The following is a 24,920-nucleotide window of genomic DNA, read 5'->3' on the forward strand; positions in this document are numbered from 1 at the left end:
GAAATTCTGAGAAACTCAACTTTCTATAGAAAACAACAACATAATTGATTTTTAAACGCAACAAAAAAGAGATATCCTTTCAGTGTATAACGCATTTAGATGTAGGCTAATTTTTTTTAGTCGAATTTACCGACTCAAAATAGTCGAGAACATTCAATTTTTTTCGTTTTTTTTATTCATCAACCTTAGATAAATAAAAACGTTGGCTGGATATTGAAAATGTATATTAAAAGAAGAATATAATATTACAAACAAATAGAATATACAAAACCAAATAACAAGCATACAATAAATAGAACAAACAAAAATCGATCGCGTACCAACGATATTAACAAAAATCAGTCACCTTTTTCTTGGTTGATTCTAATGAATTTAACATATTTTCGGCGAAAATAATGAATAAATAAAGTCGGGTATAGTGTTTACACTTTCATTTGATAAATAATAAATCAACTAATTTAATTTGATTAGTCGATTATATCTATTCACGTTGAAATTAGGTGACAGAGTTTGAAAAAGTCAAAAAAAAATCAACAATGATCTGAAAATAATAATGATTGTGTGTTCTTTCATTTATATGTAAATGTCTTTATCAATTATCATGGATGTCGGTATTTGTAAATATATTCATAGAACAACAATAAGAGATGAGATAATGATTTGATGAAAAATATGGTTTTGGCAATAGATAATACGAACAAATTTTCATGACGATGTTCAATACTTTCACGAGCTTTCGTATTACAGTGGTGTGAGGAAAAAAACATAAAATATTCAAATAATCGAACGTATTCTAAAAAAATCTAGAGGCGTCCGTGGAAAATATTTTGTAAGTAGTGATCGTGTTAATATCAGCTAAAGCTATCCATTGATGCGGACATTAAGGAAGCGGCACCAGAAAGTGATCCACCACCTCCGCTTCCGACACCACCACTACCGCCACTTTTTGTCGATGATTGTGTAGGCAAACTGATTGCAGAAGATTCACTGAATAATTTATACCATCCAATCACAATGTTAGATAGATCCAAATCATCCAAAACAATCTGTACGACACCCATAAATGATTTTTTATCCATTCGTCCATATAAGCCGTTGACGACAATCTATCAAAATATATCAAACAAAAATAATCAGAAACAATATCAGAAAAATTCATCGTACATACATGTAAAATACATCCTTTATAATTGTCAGTAAACAAGAGCTGTTGCTGAAATAATGGATCCAAAGTTCGACGTGCCATTTGAGTTTTAGCTTTTGAAATGCATTTTCCATTCCGGAATAGATAGACTTTGACGAAGGGAGCTAATTAATATTAATGGATGATGATGATGATAATGGAGGCAGGTAAAATGTTTTTTAATCAAAACACATCCATTCATCTTAGAATATAAAAAACGAACCTGGTATCATTTTGGCACTTTGTTTTGATTGAAGGCCACGAGCACGGATTACTTCAACTTCCAGATTTCCTTTTCGATCATGTAAACTTAATTGGATATCACCAAGATTTGATGCAGCCAATGCTTGCCGACCAACAATCTGTCCTGGTCCAAGACCTTCAACAAAATTTGAGAATTCGCCTTCACCACCGCCACCACCACCACCGACTGTACCGGATGATTGGGATGGACGACTTTGTTGCAGCATCCAGCTATAAATAAAAATATCATTATTTCTAATAATTAAAATCAAATTGTATGTATGTAGTGCATATCAGACGTCTGGAAAAATCAATCACAGTTTATCGAAATAGCAGCAACATCAATAACAACTTTCTATATTTGAAAATGATTGTATATTGTGAATTAAAATCAAAATAAAATCAGAGCTGTACTTTGATCAAAACAAAACAAAAAAAATCCTCATCAGTCATCCACGCCAAATTCCACTAAAAATAATTATAAGAATAAATTTATATTGTCAACAACACTTGGATTGTCCAATGACCGAAAACATCATTTTTCATCAATATTAATACATTATTCTCTTAAGAATTTATCTTCTAAACACAAAAACACACACACACACTCCAAAAATACAATTCTCATTATTGTCAAAAATATTAATATAAATATTGCAGATTCAAATACATAAAGAAAAGAGATCAAACTAATATATGTTCATTCGAACGATTCATAATGGCCATGAACAGAAATTGATCAACGGAAAGAGAAAAAAAAATCAAGAAGAGATAGGAATCGAAAAACATTTGGGAATTGAAAATGATAGCTATCGATATTGAACCTATGGAAAATGCAGACGAATCTTATCACATTTCATTGCAATACAATTGAACATTGTCATCGAGCATCATCGTTATTATTTTTATATATTTACGCCTGAATGAAATATATAAACGCGTTTGGGTGTATGTATGTGAAAAAATAAATAAATGAATAAATGTGATAAGATAAAAAAAATTCCATTGTATTCCATTTTCATCCGATAATAATATGAAAATGTGTAAAGACCATCATTCTTCATATATCGATAAATCAATGTTGCTGGTAGTAAATGAAATGATGAAAGTAGAAAAAAATTCATATTTTACTCAGGAAGAATATAAAAAAAAACAACGCCAAAAAAATTAATATAACAATATTCTATAATATTCTCTAATATGTTTAGATTGTTTAATGTTGTCAATATATTGTCGTGTGTCGGGTATATTCAATTATTCGAGTTAATTGTTCTTTTCTTTTCATACTATGCGGTCTGAGTATAGAAGCCATATGTTTCACCTTATAGAAATTACATGAGAAATCATAATTAATCGGTAATCTATGCAGTAGTTTGTAATTGGATTGAGAAAGCAAATAATTTTTCCAAGCCAAAAAAAAATTGAAACGCAAACTAATAACTTTTTCTGGATATTCGTTCGTCAGTATGATTGGTATAATTATATTAAATGGGAAGATTTCCTATAGATCGTTATCATTATGATTGTATTTGAAAGACAAGAATTAATTTGATTTGTGTACACACCCACCCACGCACACATATATCGATGACGTTTCTCATGTTTTATAATATAAACAACAAAGTCTAAATTATTGAATTGGAAGCAAACAAGAGAAAAAAATTGGTTTAGTTACTTTTGATTCTAGAACAAAGAAAAAGATTTCATCATCGTTTGAAATGAATAATATCAAAAAAACTCTTACAATCACAAAAACATGGGCCAATTCAAGGCTTCGGGGTTTTTTTGAAACGAGAACTTTCTCTAGAAAATGCAATAACAAAATAATGAATAAAGAAAATGAAAAAAGACGGACAACAAAAAATATTAGCTCAATTTCGTTTTTATCAGATGACAAAATGAAACCAAATATTTCAGCAATATGCTAACATAAAGAAAACTTGATAACAATCTAATAATAGAATAAAGAATGACACTGAATGATACATGACTTGAGCATATCAAAACAACAATATTATAATCATTATTGGAATATATGGGTTTTGTATCATTGTTTGAAATTTTTTTTATTAATCGAAATTGACAACGTTCTCATGAAAAAATGCATAACTGCTTCTATTGTTCGTGAGCTTTATCTTCAGGCGATAAAAAATTAGAGAATAATAATTTTAATGTTACTGGTGCTAGAATATTCTCGTTACTGATAAATAAATGTTTGTCTTAGCTTCATGTTGACACAAAAGAATTGAAATAAATAGAGGAGAATAATCTAATTTTTAGTAAAAAAACAAGAATCTACTGTCACTAATGGATATAAATTCATTTTTTAAAATACAGTAAACAACGAATTGACGACACTTGTTACATTTCATCTGATGAAGCATAATATATCTGTACGTCTATACCATACATAATAAATTGAATGAGAGAAGAAAGACAAGAAAAAATATCGATCGAAACAATTAGTAATCAATTAACAGACTTACATCTCTGAATCACTATCCGTTATCGTTTTCGATGTGGATGTAGTGGCCGTTGTCGATATTACTGTTTGTGCAACTACTGGTTGTCTATGAGCACCATCACTACCACCAACAAAAATACCACCAATACTATCGCCTCCAACATATCCACCACTTCCGCTACTTTCATAACGCATACTACCGGCAATTGATGATGATGCACTTAACGATAATGGTGAATCCATTAAAACATCACTACCTCCACCACCATAACTAGACTGAATATTGAAATCCATGAATGTGGGAAGATTTTCTTTTCCAGCACGAATAGTTCCACGAGTTCCGGTAATAAATGATTCCGGAAGTATTTCTTCTGAACGTTGTATTCCACCATAATAATATCCGCTTGAAATTGTTTGTTTATTATGCCGTGAAAATGGAATCATTTTACTTTTAGCTAATTTTGATGATAATTTTGACGTTCGTGATTGTTTACTGGCTGCACCAGTCGCTCCAGTCATAGTAGTTGTCCCAGTAGTCGGTGTTCCAGCTGTTGTAGAACCTTTCGAACGATCCGATAAGTTGCCCTCTTCATCATCGTCCATGATAATCATAGCCATCATTGGATCATCATCCATCGCTTGAGAATAGCTTTTCTTGAGGATTTTACCATTTTTACGATTTACACCTTTATTATTTGACGGAAGACCGAATTGTAGTAGTTTGCAGTTATTATGTGATTAATACGAATGCAGTAACGATAAAAATTCGGATGAATGAAAATCGAAATGATATGAAATGAAACGGGATCAAGGAGATGAAGAATTTTGCATTAGTTTTGATTCATTTTGGTCAATCAGCACACAAATACACACATTTTAGCGAATAATTGAGCAATAAAATTCAAACACACAAAATAAAATTGGATTGTGATGGTTTTGGTGGTAGAAAAAAAACACACAACTGGACAAAAAATCATAACGCCCATATCCATATGAATATTCAAACGGGAATGGAATTTGAGCATGCAGAAATTCAGCAGCCGACAACAATCATGAAAAAAACCAAATAAAATTTTGTAACGAAACACACACGCACACACAATCAATGGTTTTCGGTGTTCATGGTAGTGATGGTGGTGGTTGGTAGTGATTAGTGCGTTTGGTGGAAAAAACCAGAGATTCGCAGTGATTTGGTAAAAAAAAACATCGAATGAAATTTATTTATCAACACCCACATAGAAACACAAACCTATAGCTATACACACATACGGATTAACGCAAATATAGTTATTATGATGTTATTTTTAGTTAGAAAATGAATGTATGTATAGGTCAAATGTTTGTATTCATTAAGTTTTGATACCAAAAAAAAAGAATCGATCCTCATCAAGAGAAAAGAAGTAGGAATTAATAGATTCATTTATGATATTTCATGAGATTGAACAAACAAATTCATTTATTTTCAATTAGATTCTAACTAGGATTTTAACCATCATCATCGGCATTTCCGAATCATGAATTCATCGATTCTGTCGTATTATTCATTTATTCATATCGAAAAACAAAACAGAATTCATTAAACAATGATAATTACTGTTTTTGTTTTTTCTGCCCCAGTTTGTATAATGAGAAAAAAAAAGATTAACTAAATGTTCATAATATTAATCCCAGTTTAGACCAAAAGGATTAACATCATAATCAATGTTGTTATTGATGTTGCTGCTGAAATCAATGAAAAGTGTGATTTTATAAACATCGGATTCATATGCATAACTACTATTATGTGTTTGTTTTAATCCATAAAACTTACGGAGCTGTTAATGATGAACTTTCACCCGAAACACTACCTTCGCCATCTGATGATAAACTACTATATTGTTTAACTAAATGTCGTACTTCGTCAGGTAATACTTCTTCACTTCGATGTACGGAAAATGATGTTGCCTGTTTGTTTTTACGGAAGCCGAGGCGTTTTTTTGTACCTTTTGTTTTTTCATTGGTTTTGTTTTGTTGAAAATATAATTGAATATAAAATTACATAATAAATAAAGACAATATCAAATAAATATTTGAAAAATAGAAAATAATAATAAAAAGTGAAATAAACCAAAAAAAAAGCATTCATGATGTGAGAAAATGAGAATTAATATCTATAAAAATATAGACATATGTCATATGTGTATATGGACACCTAAATCTGAAATAAATGATGATCGTTATTGTTAATGCAAAAAAGAAAAATTTAAATTTCAAATTCATAAACATGATTTGAAATAATAATGTCGTTTGTCCTCATACACGTTTGCAATCATTCTACAACTGTATTAACATAAAAAATAATAACGATTCAATTCAATAATTTTATGTACCACATAATGTGCTTATCAGCTATCTGAGGCCCGTACTGATTGAATCATTATTTTGTTGGAATATAGGTTGCAAAAAAGCATAAACAATAGCATTCCATATTAATAACTATGAATAACTATGAAACTCATAAAAAACAAATCTAATAATTTTAAATATAGAAAAATGTGGAACAATTGAATGAAATGCTATACCGGTTATGACGAAAGTTTTTCTTGATGGACAAACTTTTCTTTTTTACTTTGTCAACTAAAATATATTACTGTATATAATGCCAAATATTTTTTATTTTATTATCATTCATTTTTTACTATTAAACTATTTACAATCGAATATTCGTGACTTTACGGACACTAGGCAACTATTATCAGCAGGAATAGAAAAAAGTTGAATTCTGAATTTCATACAAATGCATAAGCATGCATATACTAATATGCAAGTGATGCATAAATCACTAATGAGTTCTTTGCGTTTTCGTCATTTTTTTCTTTTTCATTCAATCTAGGTTTTTCTTGAATGGCGAACATATTCAAAACTATTCAATGACGAAATTTATTTAAAATTCTTCAATCATGAATTTTTTTCAGTGTGAAAGAACAAAAATGTCTAAAATTCAAGATTATAGTTTATAGCATATGTGTGTGTTCCATAGTATTTAGTTGAGAAAAGATCATATTTTTAGAGTAATTTCTATGTTAAACTCAAAATGGGTCATTTGAACCCTTGCCGTAGGAAAAGTGTTAAAGCTCAAAGATAAAAATGTCAAGTAGAATTTCTCTTTTTGAGCTCAAAAAACAAGTGTATAATCGACAATTTTCGTGACATGCTTTGATGAATGAATTTTTTTTCTTTTTTCATACATGCATAATAAAAAGAATTCGTCATAAAAAAAATATCCATGCACTACCCTCAACACAAAAAAAACTATTATATGATGATGACAAAAATGAAAAAAAAAATTCTTGAAATATTTTATTGATTCTATCTATGCGGACAGACATTTAGTCAAAAAGAGTCCATGAGTCATTCTGTAAGTGTATGTCTGAGAATGTGAGCTATTGCATATGAATCAAGTTTATTCTCAGTCTATATTAATTCAAAACCAAGAAAATTGATCAGAAGTTGAGTTTATTGGGCAATATTCATGAGAATAAATAACCAAAAATAAAAAACATCGTTATCTAATGTAATGAATGCCAAAGATAAAAATAATGGTTTAAAAGATTTTCATAAAATGTCATAAAAAATATAAAATGTATGTATTAGTATGTGGGCGTATAAAAAAAGGAGTATTATTTTTTGATTCAATCTGGCAAAAACAAAAAAAAACTGAACAAAAAACAAACGAACAAACAAATGCCAAACTTGGCCAAAATATCGGTAAAAAATGTTAATTCTACTTACCGGAAACACTAAGCTGTGATGCACTTTGACTTTTCTTTGTCAATCCTGATTGTTGATGTTTCTTACTTTTTATTGGTTTACCATCAGGACCAATTTGTGGTGCATTTAATGTTGATGTCGAAGCTGAATTGGCTGCACCAAATAGATCATCCATACTAAAATCACAATTAGCATTCAACTGTTCCATCACTTCATCAATTTGATCGGCCATTGATTTTGTTTGACCAGTTGGCACATCGGATAAGCTCGATTCTAAACATTTATCTTCTTTTGAACGTTCACTTAATGAACGTGCTACAGCTAATGAACTACGTGATGGATGAGGTGGATGTACAGGTGCCGAATGTTGTTGACCACGATGACCGGTAAACTCACTATAAGTTGTACAGGAAAAATATGATGTACGCACCATTTGTGACATTGAAGGTGGACGTTGTCGTATGTATTGTGGTGATGATGGTCGTTGTGGTTTTTGTTGTTCAATCGTTGTGGTCATCACCGAATTAGATCGTTGACGTTGTGGTTGTTGGGATGATGATGATGATTGTTGTTGTTTTGATGGTTGATAATTATATAGAGGAGAAGTAGCCAATCGCGGATTCATTATTTTTTTAATTTTAGTGACAATTTGAATGATGTAAATAGAACGAAAAGAGGAAAAAATGTTTTAATTTTTTTTTGTTAATTTCCATAACTTTTTCACACAAAAAATTTTGCAAACAGTAATGACATAAAAACTAAAAAAAATTTCTATAAATGTTGTGATTTATGAAAAATGTAGTTAACATGTCCAAGTGATATTGAGAAGAAAATCGACAGAAGCCGTAGAGGTAGAATTTTCATTAGAATTTTTAAAAGAAAATGTCTACAAGTTCATGGACAAAGACTGCACACACAATAGTGAAAAACTTAATTGCAATCAATCAACATTGAATCCAATTCTAATGTATTGAAAATAGAGATTAAAAAAAATAACATTCAATCGGCGAAATTCCAGAACCACCCGTATGATAAACATCGATATAATGTACAAAAATATAAAGATGGCATAAAGAATTATTTTTATCAAAAAAAAAAAAAAAACAACTCATGTATAAAACAAACAGGCAAACACTTGTATAAACCGATCGAATAAAAATCGACCGGCATATGAATGATCTGGCCTTATGTGATGATGATATACTGGAATGATGATGATGATGACGACAGCAAAACCAATAACCGACCAACAGACGAATTCTATTTTTTTTCCTCTAACAAACACACACAAAATACTCTAGATATTGACGATGAGAGCAACTAATATTTATGAAGAATAGACGTAACTCGAAAATTCTGGTTGGAACCTGTGTTGGTGGTTATTATCACCAGCATATAATAACATACACATACATACAATAAAAATAGGACTATTTTCGTATTCGCTCAGGCGCATCTTTTCATCATGATCATCAAAAAAATTTTTTTTTTTCATAAATTCTTGTATACAGAATTATACTGATCTGAATTATTGTATACAAAAGAATTTTAGGGTCGTTGATAATAATAATAATAATAATAACAACAACAACAAAAAAGATGTTGATTATGATTGTTCCTTTTCAATTGATTGATTTGTGAATGTTTATGATGGATGAATGGTTGTTCGATATGTGCGAAAGAGAGAAAAACAGAAAGTTGGAATTTTTTTTCTTCTATTAGAAAATATTTTATTTTTTTTGTTGCATGTATTAGAAAAAACTTTCAAAATGTTTAGATAGAAATTAATAATATGAAATGTGTAGCAATGTATGATTATGTGGTGGTTGTTGTTGAATATAATAACCCATTATAAACACTATAGCGACTAATAGTCAAATAATCAACCAAATATTTTGTTGGCAAATATCAGAATACATCAACGACGCATCATTATTATGGTAATTTTATCAATATATAATAGATTCTGAAAAATTCAGTTTCAATATTTCGTAATAATATTCAATGTTGTTGCTTGTTTATAAGGATGATTTTAAAAAATCTTACAATCTCTTTTTCAATAATGATCACGTGAGAAACGATGTTGAAATTTTGACAATGCAATGAATTCCACCGTTTTGGAAAAGTTAGATTTCATGTATTCTTCATGTTAGTGTGCACATGACATAATATAATAAACTAAACTTCAAAATATATATAATAAACATAAAAATGGTTCAATTTACATATAGAATGGGATGACCAGAATAGTCGAAATGTCAAACATTTTTTATTCTGCCAATTTGGAAAAAAAAACTTTAGCCAGATTTATTTATGGAAGTGAAGTCAATTTTTTTTTTGAATTCAATGTTGATGCCACATGATGACAATGATAGCGGCAGATTCAGGAGAAATAATAGCTAGCAGCATTACGAGAGCAAATAACAAGTAAATTGACACCCATTGTTTTCGTTTTTAAAAGTTGATATCAAATTACTATAAATTATCATTCGAAAGATGACACTCATCACCTCAAAAAACGGTTATGTTTGACAATATGACTTATTCGAAATTATGTTTGTATTTATTTTAGACTATAATTTATTTATTCATTTTGCATGTATTTTTTTCTCCATAAGCAATCATGTTTAAATGGAAAAAAAATAAATTTTTAGCAGGAAAAAAATAGTTTTAAATGGAATGTAAAAAAAATAATGCCTGATTTAAATATTTCATTATTTATAGCCAGAAAACCAAAGCATCATATGACAGACACCAACATCGGTGAATTTGTTCCAGAAACATTGAGAAAGCGAAATGGCGCCATCTATTGTGACATAATTTGAACAATAGAAATTTTCAATTCTAAATGTCAAAATTCGTGTGATTCCAATATTGATCGATCGATCGATCAATGGGAATTCGATCGAAAATAAACTTACACAATATATCATTACTTCAATCCGAGATTGATGTCATCATATGAGCTATCGTCATTAAAATGATTTTATATATGGACAACAATAATTTCGTTATCTTTTTCGTCAATTTAAATCATAATAATATCGATCGCGTGCAAAAAAAAAAATGAAAACGACAACGACTACAAGAAACAAATGAGACGAAATAAATTCAACGATGACGAATAGACAAGATTGAATTAACTAGACTTATAACAATTGGATCTAGCATAGAGCCGCCCGCCATCATGGGAAAAAAGAGAATAAAAGGTCCTTGAAAATCTCCAACTAACCATTAAAGTGTACAATGAATATGACTGCGATTCGGTTGAAAACCAATTATATTGAATAATAATATGGAATAAAGAAATACAATCCTGTTTTATTTGAAATTCGTCATCATCATCATCACCATCATAGAAGAAATGAAATCATTTTGCTTATACTCGAATGCGTAGATGAAACAAGATTCGAATAAAATAAATCCCGTATATAAAAGTGATAAAAAATCAATATTGAAAGAATCAATAGAGAAAGTTGGCGTTTCAAATCAAATGTACCCTAAAACGAGGCAAATACAGAAACGTAGATATTTTTTTTCCCATAAAGCAACTATTAAAAATAAGACTATTTATCACCGTTTTTAGTATAAGACATGTCTTATAGTCGCGATTTTAGGGTAATAACAATAATAAATAAAAGGAAAAAACAAAAAAAAAGAAACCAAAATTGAGATTTAAATGTCAAGAATTTCTTGATTCATAGACAATATTACAAAGAGAAAAATTTTTTTGTTGTTGTTGACACACACACGGAGTTTTTGTACGAAAATCGTTGGGTAAGTCAAAATAAAATTCTTGATAAAGAGAAAACAAATTTTGTTTGATTCATAATCTTCATCATTCTCATTAAATTGGTAGCTAAACAAAATGAAAATATACGAATACGGTGTACAACACATCAACATGCCATACTATTAACTAATATAACAAATCAATCCTGAATTAATCAATTCGAATGATGATAAATCAAAAAATAAGAAAAAAAAATGGCCAAAGACCGTATCGTTTTGTCACCAGTATTTATACATACAACATCCATAAATTGATAGCAAATTATTCAATCTCCAGCTGGTCTTCCCAGTGGGATATGAAATAAGAACTCCAAAAAAAACTCGACATCAAAAAGAACTAATTTTAACAAAAACAACAGCGAAAAAAATCAAATCGATTTATTGAAGTTATAAATCTGGCTTGGTTATTTAAAGAGTTAAGCATCTTGAATGAATATTAGTCGGAATCACTATAGAAGCCATTCCACAGAATAGTAGAACTTAACTTTTGTTAATTTCCATACAAACCCTATGTGGAATGATCGTATTCATTTCTACCGTCAAACTTTTTTCTAGTCAACAGTATGAAAAAAAACATCTTTTTTTTCATTTGAAATTGGCCACAAATTTTTTCCATCATAAATAACGGCAATGGATGACACGAAAAACATTACGTAATTTTTCCATTATCTATTCTATTATAAAGAAATAATGGATCGAATGTATGAAACGAATAATCCATCATGAAAATGAATTATGATTATGAACAAGTTTTTTTCCAATTTTCTCTGGCATCTTATTACCGCCATAAATATAGCAACAATGATGATGATGATGATGACTTTTAATCATCTTTTGGGGCATTTCCTTTCTGGTTGTCATCATCATGATAGAATGTAAACATCATTATAGTAAATAGATAGATATGTTATATGATGATGAACTGCTATAATATGATCATCATACCGTCATGTTATGTTTATGAATAGTTAGTATAAAATTCTCGACGAATAAACATTGAATCAAAATTAATTTCTACAGTCTGCTCAACTTCTTAATGAAAGGAAACTTTTATATGGAAAAGATACATTTATCGTTTGGCAGTCTAATGATTATTGTAAGATAGAATAAAAATTCTTATATTCCATTTTTAGACTAACCAAAAGCAATCAACAACATCGATATAAAGCATAGTTGAATACAATGATGAACGGATGTTTGATAAATAGCTCCAAAAAAAAGAAAAATTACAACTATAATTAAATAAACGTTGGACCCATAGCTAATATGAATGAGAAAAAACCGAAAACGAATCAACGTCAAGAAAAGATAAAATCATCATTTTAAAGAGTAAATGATGAATGAATTTGGTCAGAATATCATCTTACAAAAAATTTAACTGAAAAAGATTTATGTTTGATACTGAAAGAGAAAAAATGACTCGAAAACTTTTTTTAAGAAAATAATGCAAAATCTTCAATGATCGTTATGATAAAGAGCCAATTAAAACGAAAAAAAATGATCAATGGATCCGAAGCCATCAGCAAGTCAATTCAGTAGCAGGCCAAATAAGCATTACAACACACACTCACAACTCTAAAAGCTAACTCTAGCCAATAGCTAAAAAAGGAAGGCATAAAATAGGAAAAAAACGGTCCAACTGCCGGTTATGGTTTGGTGAAAAATGTTTTTCATTATTGAAGATTTTCAACTATATGCTTGGAATTATAAACAACAAACAAATATCCCGCACTATAAATAAAATAAAAAATCGTTTAATACTTTAGTTAATAATAATCGGAACAAACGAACCATATGATAAACCAAAACCACACAATTGATGGTAATAATGATGATAATAATCGACAGAATAAATTTGAAAGAACAAAGACAATGGATGAATGTATTAATAAATTAGTGTTGCATAGTTGCCAATAATTTTATCATTATCACATTTTCAATAATACAAAGTACGAACAATGGTGATGAAAAGAATCCAAGATATAAAGAAATAGATAAATTGAAATAACCATCATCGTCAAATATATAAAGTATGATGATTATAATCATCACCATCATCATATGTATGTGATAATGATCATGATGATAATAATCATAACAATAATTTTCAATGTAAAATAGAACCTTTAAGAAAACAAGACAAATGAAACAGAAAGAGAGAAAAGAAAAAGGAAGAGAAGCCCAAAGATAATATTCCAGTGATTCTAGAATAACTAAAATAATGGAAATAACGATTTTTATTTTTTTCCTAAAACAAATGTAGAGAAAAGTGAAAGATGAAACCAGTCAAGCTGTCGTTATTATCTAACATAATGATCAAGGAAGGAAAAAATCGAACAAAAGAAAAACACAATGATGGATAAATTTGAGTGAAGAGGAACAATGGAAAAAATTTGAAATTCGTTAAAATTCTAAAAAAAATCAGATTCTACTAATTAATTATTTCGTAAAAAATAGACATTCCAAACAAGAAAGTAAACTTTTTCTTACTATGGACATACACTATGGTTATATAGCACGGTGAACAATACGTCATCATCTAATTCCTTTGTGAAACATTGTAATTTTAACTATTTGCATGAAATTAAAATGACAGATCTTTTTTTGAGACCTAATACTAGATGACATGTAGTGAAAAATCAAAACTAGTGCACTTCAACTATTGTTTTTTTACGCTATCATGACATCAGACCTAGAAGCTAGTTGACCATAATTTGATAAAATGTAGTGAAAAAAAAGACATGCCATTTTTCGAATATATTATAAAAATAAATGTCAAATTCGTTAAATACATTCACATGTTAATCGGTAAAAATATGTATGTTCCCATGAAAAATTTGAACCTTTAGAAGAAAAATAAAAGTAGGTTTTTTTTAGAGTTCAAAATTTTTCTCACTTTGAGATTTCCGTTAAAATGTGGCATTTCTTAATAAGTTCGAATTATAACAATTCGATTTATGATTGAAAAAAACATGTTGATGTTTTAAGTTTGAGTGTTAATGTAAAATTGAAATGAATGTTTCAGTATTTTGAAAAATTGAATTTGTTTTTGGTTGTCTATGTATTTGCTGTGTCATTTATGTTTGATGTCATTTTTTCATTTAATACTATAAAGATAATGTCATCATTTGTATTGTAACAAAAATTGGTATGTTATTATTTGATAACCATAAACTAAAATTGGAAAAAATGGTCAATTTTGTCAGTTATTCAGTAAATGAATGAACAAATTTTTCTTGAATTATTGGCAATGAATTAGCAAATCAATGAACAAATTTGTCCTATATTTCGTAATCTTTTTCTAATTTCATTGGCCAAATATTTTTTGGATCACATCAATGCTTTATAATTGGGATTATCGATGAAAATTTATTCATTGAATCACACCTCTACATGAGTACCAACGGCAACGAAATGAGTAACCTGCTTTCCCAAAGATCATTCTTTTTTTGTCCAATAATTCTGAAAATCATACCAAAAATAGATTTTTACACTTAATGAAACAGAAAGAGAGAAAAGAAAAAGGGGATAATATTCCATGAAATAATTCAATGCTTTACAATTTTTCCTTCAAATGTAGAGAATAATCGAAACTAGCCCACCATATATTTGGATATATTGAAGAGGAACAATGAAAAAATTTGAAATTCGTTAAATTAATTCTACTAATTAATTATTTCGTAAAAAATAGACATTCTAAAATTTAAGAGGTTTTCTTACTATGGACATACACTATGGTTATATAGCACGGTAACAATATATCAAAATCATTGTAATTTTTGCAGAATATGACAGAGAATAATTTCGGAAAAAAAAGACATGCCATTTTTCGAATATATTATAAAAATAAATGTCAAATTCGTTAAATACATTCACATGTTAATCGGTAAAAATATGTATGTTGTGAACCAGAAAAAAATTAGAGTTCAGAGAAAAATGTGGATAACCTGTGTGCGTGTGTGTATGTGTCCTGTCGTCATGAACATTTCACTATAATGATCATATTGATCATTGGTAATAATAACCGTATACTACAAGAAAAAATGTCAATAATGTCAGTTATTCAGATGAATGCGAATCGTTGAACTAATAAATTATTTAGACATTATGAAAATAGAACACATGGGACAAGAATTCAAACAATTCGATAATCGAACAGCCCATATATATTTGGATATATTTGGAATTAATTCGCTAATATTTGACCTTTATACAATGAATAAATTTGAATAAAAATAAGACATTTTACAACTCACCTTAATGTTCGGCTTCCTCTTGGTCCTGTTGGCTGTGATATTAAGGCACCTGGTATAGGTTGTTGTTGTGATATCGATGGCAACTGCTGATTCATCAGATCAAATGAATCGCGCTGCTGCTGTTGTTGCTGCAGTTGTTTAGTATGTTGATGATGATGATGTGATCTATGATGGTTATTCTGTGATGATCGATTATTGCCACCGGCAGCTGTTGAACTACTTTCCGTTTCTTCATCATCTGAATCACGATGTTGTTGTTGTTGTTGTTCACGTTTTCGACGACTATTTCGTCGATGTATGGATGATCGATGATGTCCACCGGGACCACCACCACCAATAGCCGTTACGGTTGAACCAACTCCTGGTCCACCACTGCTACTACTTGTAGTAGCAACAAATGCGCCCATAGAACCAATAGCACCACTTTCACGAGTACCGATTTGTCCAGTCAAACCACCGGCAGTAGATGATTGTCCAGATTCTTTACGATGATGATATCGATGATGATGGCGTTGATTTCGATATGTACCATCAACATCATCATCAAATTCAGTTTCTTCCTCTTCACAATCAGCTTCGTCACCTTGATAACTTCCTCCATGACCACTATAATCTTTAAGTTCACGATAATCGATCGACGATGATGTTATCAATGATGATCGGTGATGACCTCCACGATAACCACCTCGAGATTTCTGCTGTACATCTTGAAATATCGGATAACTTCCACCACCAGCTGAACTTGATAAATCAGATTCTGATTGAACTTCTTGTGGATATTGTGAACCATATTGTCTTTGTTGTCGTTGATGATAGGCCAATGAAGACGATGAGGTTCGACGATCCAATTGCTGCTGCTGTTTTCGATGATAATAACCAAGATCATCCATTGATGTTGCTTGTTGATGTTGTTGTGCCAATAGATTAGTTGGATGACGATGAAAACGACGACTTGTCGGCAGATTTGATTGAATAGGATGTGCATATAGCGGGCGATTTCCAAAAACTGGTCTGATGGTTATTTCGGAATCTGAAAACATGCCACTTGAAGTTTGTTGTTCGAAACTCATCAAATCGGATTTTTGCTGTTGCTGTAACTGTTGACCAAAGCTATACGATTGTTGTTTTTGTTGTTGAACAGAAGTTACTAATGACCTTGCTGAACCACCAAATTGGCTATCCATTGCCAAATGTGAGCTGATTGTAGGCATCGATGGAACAAATGGCAATTGCCGTTTGTTATTTATTTGACTGGACCCTGTTGTTGTTGCCATTGATATGGATGGTGTTGGCGCATAATTTATTTGTGCTCCCATCACTGTCGGTGGTGATAATGAACGCTGTTGTGTGGATTGTTGTTGAACTGTTGTTTGTATTGATGCATTCGATGGTTGTGATGAACTTTTACGAAATTCGGGTCGCATTAAATGATGTTGATAATGAGGAAGATGATGATCTGATGGTGGTATCATGGCTGTCGAACCAATTGAATCGATTTTTATGCCGGAAGTATCAATGTGACTGCCGACAACATTAACATTTGGATAATTATTAGATGAAGTAGCGGTAGTAGTTGTCAATGATGGAAGTTGTCGATACCGGGATCCACGAGATCCCAGAACAGACTGATTTGTTGTCGAGGCCGCCAATGATGATCCAGTCTGATGTTGATGATGATGATGGCCACGCGAATGATGAAGATGTATACTAGTGGTCGATGTTGGACCTGAGTAGGAAACAATCCCTGTGCTACTGCCTGGACGATGCTGTTGATGATGAAGACGATGTGATTGATGATGATATGATGATCCAACAGAACCAGCAGTAGCGGCAACAATATTGCATGTGGATGCTGATCCACTACGTTGATAGCAACAACCATTTTTTGATAAATCGGTAGCCACTACTAATGGTGGACTACTACCACTTCCACCGCTTCCTAAGGATCCACCGCTTGTTTGACTCGTATCCGCCAATAAACAACGCCATGAATCGGCTATAAATGGATTTCATCATCATTTGGTGATGGATTGAGAAATCAAATTGAATGATGAAACAGAAAAGTTAGTTAGAATTCATTTAAATTCATTCTCAATTGAATTTGTTTGGTGTCCTGAACATTATATGTGTCAAAGACAAACACACACACACACACACACAGAATTATTTTTGAACAGTTTTGGTTGATTGTGTTCGAAATGTATTAGTGAGAAATAAAAAGTTTTCTATTCTATTCTAAAGGAAATGTGTATTTTATTTGCAAAATTTGCAGATTCAATCTACTTTTAACTATCGAAAATTAGGCCAAAAAATCGAAATTCGGTCACGACCAAAGTAAATAAATATTCTCAAGAGAGTGATAAGTGGTAATTTTTTTGCCTATAAACTATTTCAGGAGTAAAAGGAATGAGAAAAAAAAACAGAGAGAAATGCAAACCTTTTGAATCGAAATCATCCATTGAAAGTTCGGATGCAACATCCGAATCGGAAAGTCTGGCCGAAATGGATGTATGTGCAGAATGTGTTGGTGGTGATAAACCACTACCGGCCGTAGCAGTTGCTACAACACCGCTTGTTGTTCCGGTACTAGTTTCCGCTGTTGTTCCAGATGTTCCAATTAATTTATAATAATGTTTTGTCCATTGTAGACGTAGCTGTTGTTGTAGATCTTCACGAGTGGAAAGACAATACCATTCTGGTTCATCATCCAATTGTATACTATTCAATTCGATAATGGTAGCGCCCAAAAATTCATTGGATAAAAAATGATCATAATCACAGATTGTCAACTCTAAGGCTCTTGTTCGTATATCAGTGCTACTTAATGGTGAATATTGAAATGTTTGATTCCATAGCGGTTCCAACGTGTTGATCACTGTAGCTGTTTTTCGTAATGTTTTTGTCCTGTATAATTTTTTTTTAAAAGACATTTTGAAAAAAAATCAAAGTAAACAAAAAAAAACAGCCAAATAAAAATCGATTAATCAAATGGAGAACAAACAAATGAACAAAAACATTCCGATTCGAAAAGTCAAGAAAAACGAATAATTGATGACAAATTACTTACGTTTGATCAGGCAATAGATACATGGTACAATAAGGGTTTCGAAAGAGGCCAGTCTTTCTTGGTGACAAATCGATAGCATTCATTATTGTTACAAACAATTCCAATGTTTGTCCATCGTAATAAAGTTTAACCTATTTAGATGATAGATATATAAATTGTAGTGAATAAAAAACAATGTTGACAACATGGTTGAAGAATAAAAAAAAACGTTAAAGCAATTAAGACATCGGAAAACATATACAGAAATAAAATAACATTTTCTTTCATTCACAGTATTTGCATCATTTAGAAACGATGAAAATGTTCCAATCATTTCCATCATCAACATCAAAACTGGGCAGCCCTCTAACATCTTTATTTATAGAGGGTAAATATTTGATAAAGTGAAAACAACGTTTCTTTCGACAAATATTTAGACATTTTCAAAAGTTATCATAATGATGAAATTTTGTTCATAGTCATTGAAAGCAAAAGCAGGAAATTTTATTTATTTTTTAGTTTATTGATTTTTTTCGTAGGAATTGGCAATTCCCTAACACACACATGCACACATCATTGAAGAGATAGATTCTATCAATTGGCCAGTTAAAATCATTTAGCAATCGAATTGAAATCATTCAATATCGGGAAAGAAAATAAGTGTATCAAGTGTGTAATAAAAAAAAAACGGGAAGAAATTATACAACGATAAACGTTTAGAATCGTAGATTGAATCCATGAAAAATTTTAACTAGACGTAAATTGAACTGAAATCAAAGTTTTATTTTTCACCGTGGAAATGTTAGTTTCAACCAAATCTTTAATTCCTGACTCATTCATTCACGCATAAAAAGAAGAAAAATAATCATTCTAGTTTTTGAAGGTAGATAGAAAATCTCAGCAATTTACAAAAAATTTGGCTCATTTGGCTGGTAAATATAGGTAAAAGAATACAATTGTATGGGAATTTTTTTTTATATTAAAATTTTTCAACATTGACAAATACAGACAGATACATATACGTTCATATTGAACTATAGTTATACTACGGATACAAAAAAAAATGACATGACAACCATAAGAAACAATGAGCAATTTGCAATGCCGGAATTTTTAATATTAAAAAAAACTATCAAGTTCCTGTTTACTGACGACTAAGTATTGTTAGGTCTACGCTAAACAAAAATACTATGTTCAATATGTTACTATGATGAAAATTCGTGGATGGAATCGTTTTAAAATTCAAAAATTTGTTATTGTTTTGATATGAGTAAAACGCCAGATGCTATCTTTTTGATGAACAAATGATTGTCTTTAAAAATTGACACCTTTTTCACCATAAACATCAAATTACTATCACATCTTGTTGGAATTTATGTTGAACATTACAATAAACTTACTTGAACACGCCCGGTAATTGTTGGAGTACGTGTAACTTTGACATACGGCGTGGTACGCATATGGCGAGCTGAAAATTCAGCACCCAAGCTACTTCCTCGGGTGAAGAAACTATTCTTGTCCACTACTGATCGAGAATAGAATAAATTTTAAAAAAGTTGATATTTTATCAGATTACTTACCAATATCCAATGAACGTGGTTGTGCACGTGACGAAATAACATCCGTATGACGACGTCCAATACGATTATTCTGTTGTTGTATCATAAGAAATTCATCTCGAGAAGTAGCTGCTGCCATCTGTACGAGTGGATGACGAGGTAGTTTTCTAAATCCAGTAGTACCCTGAACGGTTGTGGTCGAAGTTGATGCCGATGCCGATGCCGTTGTCGTTGCATCCATCAATGGTCTTGCAACGACCAATTCAATTTCTGAATGATGTTTTGAATCAGCAATGATATCATGAACTTCATCGTATGTTTTTCCTTGCAATGAAATTCCATTCCATTCGAGTACTTCGTCACGTGGCCTTAGTCGACCGATTGTGTCGGCAATGGAACCTTTTTTAACTTTTTCAATAACGGCCCCCAATCTTCCGGATTCAACAATACGACCACCAACAACTTTCATACCAAGCATAGCACTGGAACTTAGTCCTGAATCGGGTAGTAAATTTTTCTTCAATATCATGCAGCTAATCATTTGCGTACCATCGGCAGATTTTTCCCATGTTATTGGATGCTATATTTTTGGGATATAAAATCATGATTAAAATCTCAAATTCACATACTATCACTGAAAACATACGGCCAGAAAACTTTTCATTTTTGAATCCAGAATTTCATCCGCTGCTTTCAACGAACTAATTGATGATCGTGGTAATGCACGACCACGTCGTGATTGTGGTAATGTTTTTTGCTCCGATAATCCACCGCCGATACCACTACTTTCTAGACTATCTAATAGATCAAAATCATCTTCTGTAGATAATTCAGGAGTTAAACTACGAACACCAGCACCACCCGTATCAGTTATATCTTCAGAACTAGATCCAAATGAACGATGATACACTGGATTCATTTTTAGATGATCACGTAGTCGTGGACGTTGTGCATTGCACATATTTGAAGTGTTCGGCAATTGGCGACCACCACTAGTACTGAATGATGGAGGAGGAGTTGGTCGCCTCATGTCACCCGGATCTGAACCTACCGAATCCATTCGAACGAGCGAACCGGCTGATAAAAATAGTCTTTGTTGCTGTCCTTGTTGTAGTATGGATCCTGGTAAATTTGCCCGAGATGCTGATGCTGATGCTGATGTTCCGGGTATGGTTGAATCACCACCAGAATATGATCGTGAATAACTGTTTAGATGTATATCTGAACTACTACCTCCACTAATGATGGCAGCACTATGCCGTAATTTAGGTATTGTTCCTTTGTGACCGGTACCGGTCAATGATGTTGATGATGAAGATAATGGCTGTGATGTAACAGCAGAAGTAACAACTTGGGAAACGTTTGAAGGCACTGTTGATGTAATACTTGTCGATGTTGATGTTGATGATACTAATGACATGGACGTTGTTCGACGTGGTAATTGTGGTAACGATTTTTTTGGCGATGTTGTTACAGATGATGATGACTGTAAATACAAGAAAAATTAGAATTGTATTTTTTGTACATTCTAAGCGTACCTGTAATTGTAATTTTGATGAAGATTGTTGTTTTTGTTGTTGCTGCTGTGGCTGATTTTGTAATGAAGATTGTTGTTGTTGATGAAAATGGACTACATCATCCAATGAAGGCAGTTCACGGCTTTTTTGTCTTTGTGTTGGTAGTTTTCTTCTTTCCGGTCCTGTTACAGTGGTTTGTTTTTGTTGCATCGCTTGTTGAGCAGATTGTTCCGATTTTGTTGTCTCTAATGGAACTTTTTGTTGCAAATGTTGTTGTAGTGGAAACGCTTCAGAAACTGAAGCAGCAGCTGAAGCCGCCAATTGATCTGATAATGGCAATGATGGCTGCCGCGGTAACATATGTCTTCGACGTGGCATTTGTGGTAATCCTCGATTTCCACTACTTGTTGGTTGTGAAATCATAAAATTATACTGTTGTTGCTGGGCGGCATCGGAATCGGAAAAAACATTCGGATCATGTGACAATTGTCTTCTCAAAAATGGCTGACTACGTGTTGGTTGTTGTTGTTGTTGTTGTTGGACGGTTGTTGACTTACTGGCAATATTCGGATTTGTTTTATCTGTTGCTTGCGAATATTGTGGATGAGTTGATGTTGAGGATGAAAATGATGTTGGTATGAATATACCAAGAGAATTTCGACGAAGAAATCCTGTTATTGGATTTACTCGTGATTCACCACCACCACCACTGCTGTTACTGCCTAAATGGAGTAAACGCTCAAACAAAGGCGTCGATGTTGTTTCAGCCATTGTTTGAATTTCCGAAGATGGTGTCTGTTGCTCCAACTGTCGTAACTTTGATGCCATCGATGAATGTATCCATTGACCAGTTTTGATCAATAGTTCTTGTTTCTTCCGACACAGGATGCACACCCAGATGTTCTGTTTGAGAGTAAAAACAATTTATTTTATTCATCTTATTAGCTAAAACATACCTTGCTAGATCGTAAAGTTACTTTTCCACCACAACGTGCACAACATCGCGTATTACAGTATTGACAACTATGTCCCACCCCATCGGCAAATTTAGTTTTCAAACAAATCTGACAAGTTGCATCAAGATCACCGCCATCATGACGGTTAAGTTGTTCTTCGTTTCGTTTTCGTAGAATTGATTGTTCCAACAGTAGAACTTCATCTTGTTTTCGCCTAAAGAATTCACAAATATTAAATAAACGTTAGACATAACACTAACTCACCTTAATAATTGAGCCTCTTCTTCTTCTTCCTTTTTCTGACGCATGATAACCGATTCGATTATGGGACGTTCAACATCGCTAAGATGACTCAAATCAGGCATAATACCAACCGATCCAGTTATGATAGGCCCAGTAGTTGAAAACATTGACGAAGAACTTTTGCCACTCATTAACGATGATGGTGGTATATTTTTTTGCTGTGGTATTGATGGTGGTGATGGATTGTCAGAATACTGAGATCGCTGATGAATAGGAGGAGCATTGTGATGATGATGGGAATATGAAGTAGACGATGATGATCCACCACCACCGGTACCTGGTGGTTGACCTGGTGTTGGCCCGGCCATCAAATTTAATAATAGTTCGGCCATTTCTTTTTGATAATAATGTACCACCTTGACCGATTGAATATGATAATGATGACCGACATTAATTCGATCGTTTAATTATTTCGTATTTCATCGGCGAAAAATTTTTTTAATAAAATTGATTTTGATGATAAAAATGATGATAATGGAAAATGATGACTAAATGATCCAATTGAATAATTATGAAACAATTTAATTGGTTAGATAGAAAAAATTCATCCAACAAATTGCTACAAAAACAACAATAATAATGTGGCGAGGAATTGAAAAAAAAATGTAAATGAAAAAACTTTCTATGGAAGACTTTGGTTGAAAATATATGAAAATCAAGAAGCAAATAGAAAAATAAATAAAAAGAAACCAAATTGGTTATATGATTGATGTAACAAACACACAATATGTAAGAATGAGATCCTTTAATGAATTTGATGGCGAAAAAATAAAGAGGACTTGAAAATCTGATAATGATGATCTGATTTGATCGATTATAATGTTCAACAATCGGTTACAATGCAATTTATTGGTCATAAAATTTGAATTTATCGTTTTGAATTTATAATCGTCTTTTTTCTTTGATTTCTTCATTTCATTCATATGATCACTAATTTAAAAGATCAAACAAACATTTGAATTCATTAGTTTTATTATATATTGATGATAATGAAATATGTAAAAATCTTCATAATAGGCTGATATTCTGGTAGTCATTTTTTGATCAAATAGTTGTAATTGTAGCAGCTTATAATCTTGATGTGTATGGGAACTGGTTAACGATTCTGATTGATCGATTTTTGAAAGACTATTGTTCATCATTGATTGATAAATTGTTTATCAGATGCTGATAAGTTTGTCTATTGAATATGAGCCACCAATATAGGCATAAAAAATGACAATCAGAATCATTTTCAAAATATTGTGCAAATTGTTTTTTTCTGTAATGTAAATTATTCTCTATTAAAATTTTCGTTGAAATGAGTCCCACCTGAAATGAACTATCAAATATCGTTCAAATAATTGGATTTTTTTACAAAAGAAATTGAATATTTAAAACTTACCTTGATCCTAAATTTTTTGTTTTTGAGGCTATCACGTTTAGGAATAACCTAACCAGAATTTATAATCGCGTTTGTGTGCTGGTGTTATCATGTTGGATGTATGAATGAAACACGAAACCAAAATGAATTTGATTCACATGTTTAAAATCAAGATTTTACTATAAGAGTTTTATTTATCTTCATGAATATCATACACAAAAATATTAATTGGTAAAAAAAATTTTATAGTTTATTATGAAAAAAATCAAAGATTTGGCGAAAAAACAACATTCAAACAATAATTAAATAGACATGAAGATCGAACGTTTTCAATATAATAATAATAAACAAATATATAAAACGGAAACTATAAAAAACAACACACAACAACAGAATACAAAAACAATGACAGAAAAAAAAATTGAGGTGAGGCAAAGAAAAACATGAGGAATCACGCACATAGATATAAAAGTGTACTCGGTTTGATT

At 31.3% G+C, this 24,920-nt stretch overlaps 1 protein-coding gene across 4 annotated transcripts; it reads right to left on the reverse strand.

Annotated features, from left to right (window-relative positions):
* Positions 1-208: 208 nt before the first annotated feature.
* Rim (Rab3 interacting molecule) lies at positions 209-24,830 on the reverse strand. 4 transcript variants are annotated; one of them, XM_075735295.1, is made up of 15 exons: positions 24,454-24,830; positions 23,031-24,390; positions 22,767-22,980; positions 21,832-22,713; positions 20,940-21,779; positions 20,315-20,873; positions 20,135-20,256; positions 18,756-18,886; positions 18,126-18,592; positions 15,689-17,684; positions 7,662-8,035; positions 3,913-4,576; positions 1,407-1,657; positions 1,169-1,308; positions 209-1,106 (listed from the first exon to the last, which is right to left on the reverse strand). In XM_075735295.1, exons 2-15 carry the CDS (start codon positions 23,399-23,401, stop codon positions 852-854), a joined length of 7,266 nt encoding a protein of 2,421 aa, XP_075591410.1. In that variant the 5' UTR covers positions 23,402-24,390; positions 24,454-24,830; the 3' UTR covers positions 209-851. The 4 variants fall into 4 exon arrangements, 3 of the variants coding, with proteins under 3 accessions (XP_075591410.1, XP_046911083.1, XP_046911084.1); XM_047055127.2 differs by having other exon boundaries at positions 20,135-20,259; XM_047055128.2 differs by lacking the exon at positions 3,913-4,576 and adding an exon at positions 5,701-5,872 and having other exon boundaries at positions 20,135-20,259.
* Between the last annotated feature and the right edge of the window lie 90 nt (positions 24,831-24,920).

This window comes from Dermatophagoides farinae, chromosome 1 (genome assembly GCF_024713945.1).
Source record: "Dermatophagoides farinae isolate YC_2012a chromosome 1, ASM2471394v1, whole genome shotgun sequence".
In the NCBI taxonomy this organism is placed as follows: Eukaryota; Metazoa; Arthropoda; class Arachnida; order Sarcoptiformes; family Pyroglyphidae; genus Dermatophagoides; species Dermatophagoides farinae.

Coding starts and splice junctions, on each gene's coding strand:
- Rim (XM_047055127.2), bottom strand. CDS start 23,401: ATGGCCGAACTATTATTAAATTTGATGGCCGGGCCAACACCAGGTCAA. Junction 21,780..21,831: donor CATCAAAATTACAATTACAG/GTACGCTTAGAA, acceptor TTGTATTTACAG/TCATCATCATCTGTAACAAC. Junction 20,874..20,939: donor AAATGAAAAGTTTTCTGGCC/GTATGTTTTCAG, acceptor CCAAAAATATAG/CATCCAATAACATGGGAAAA.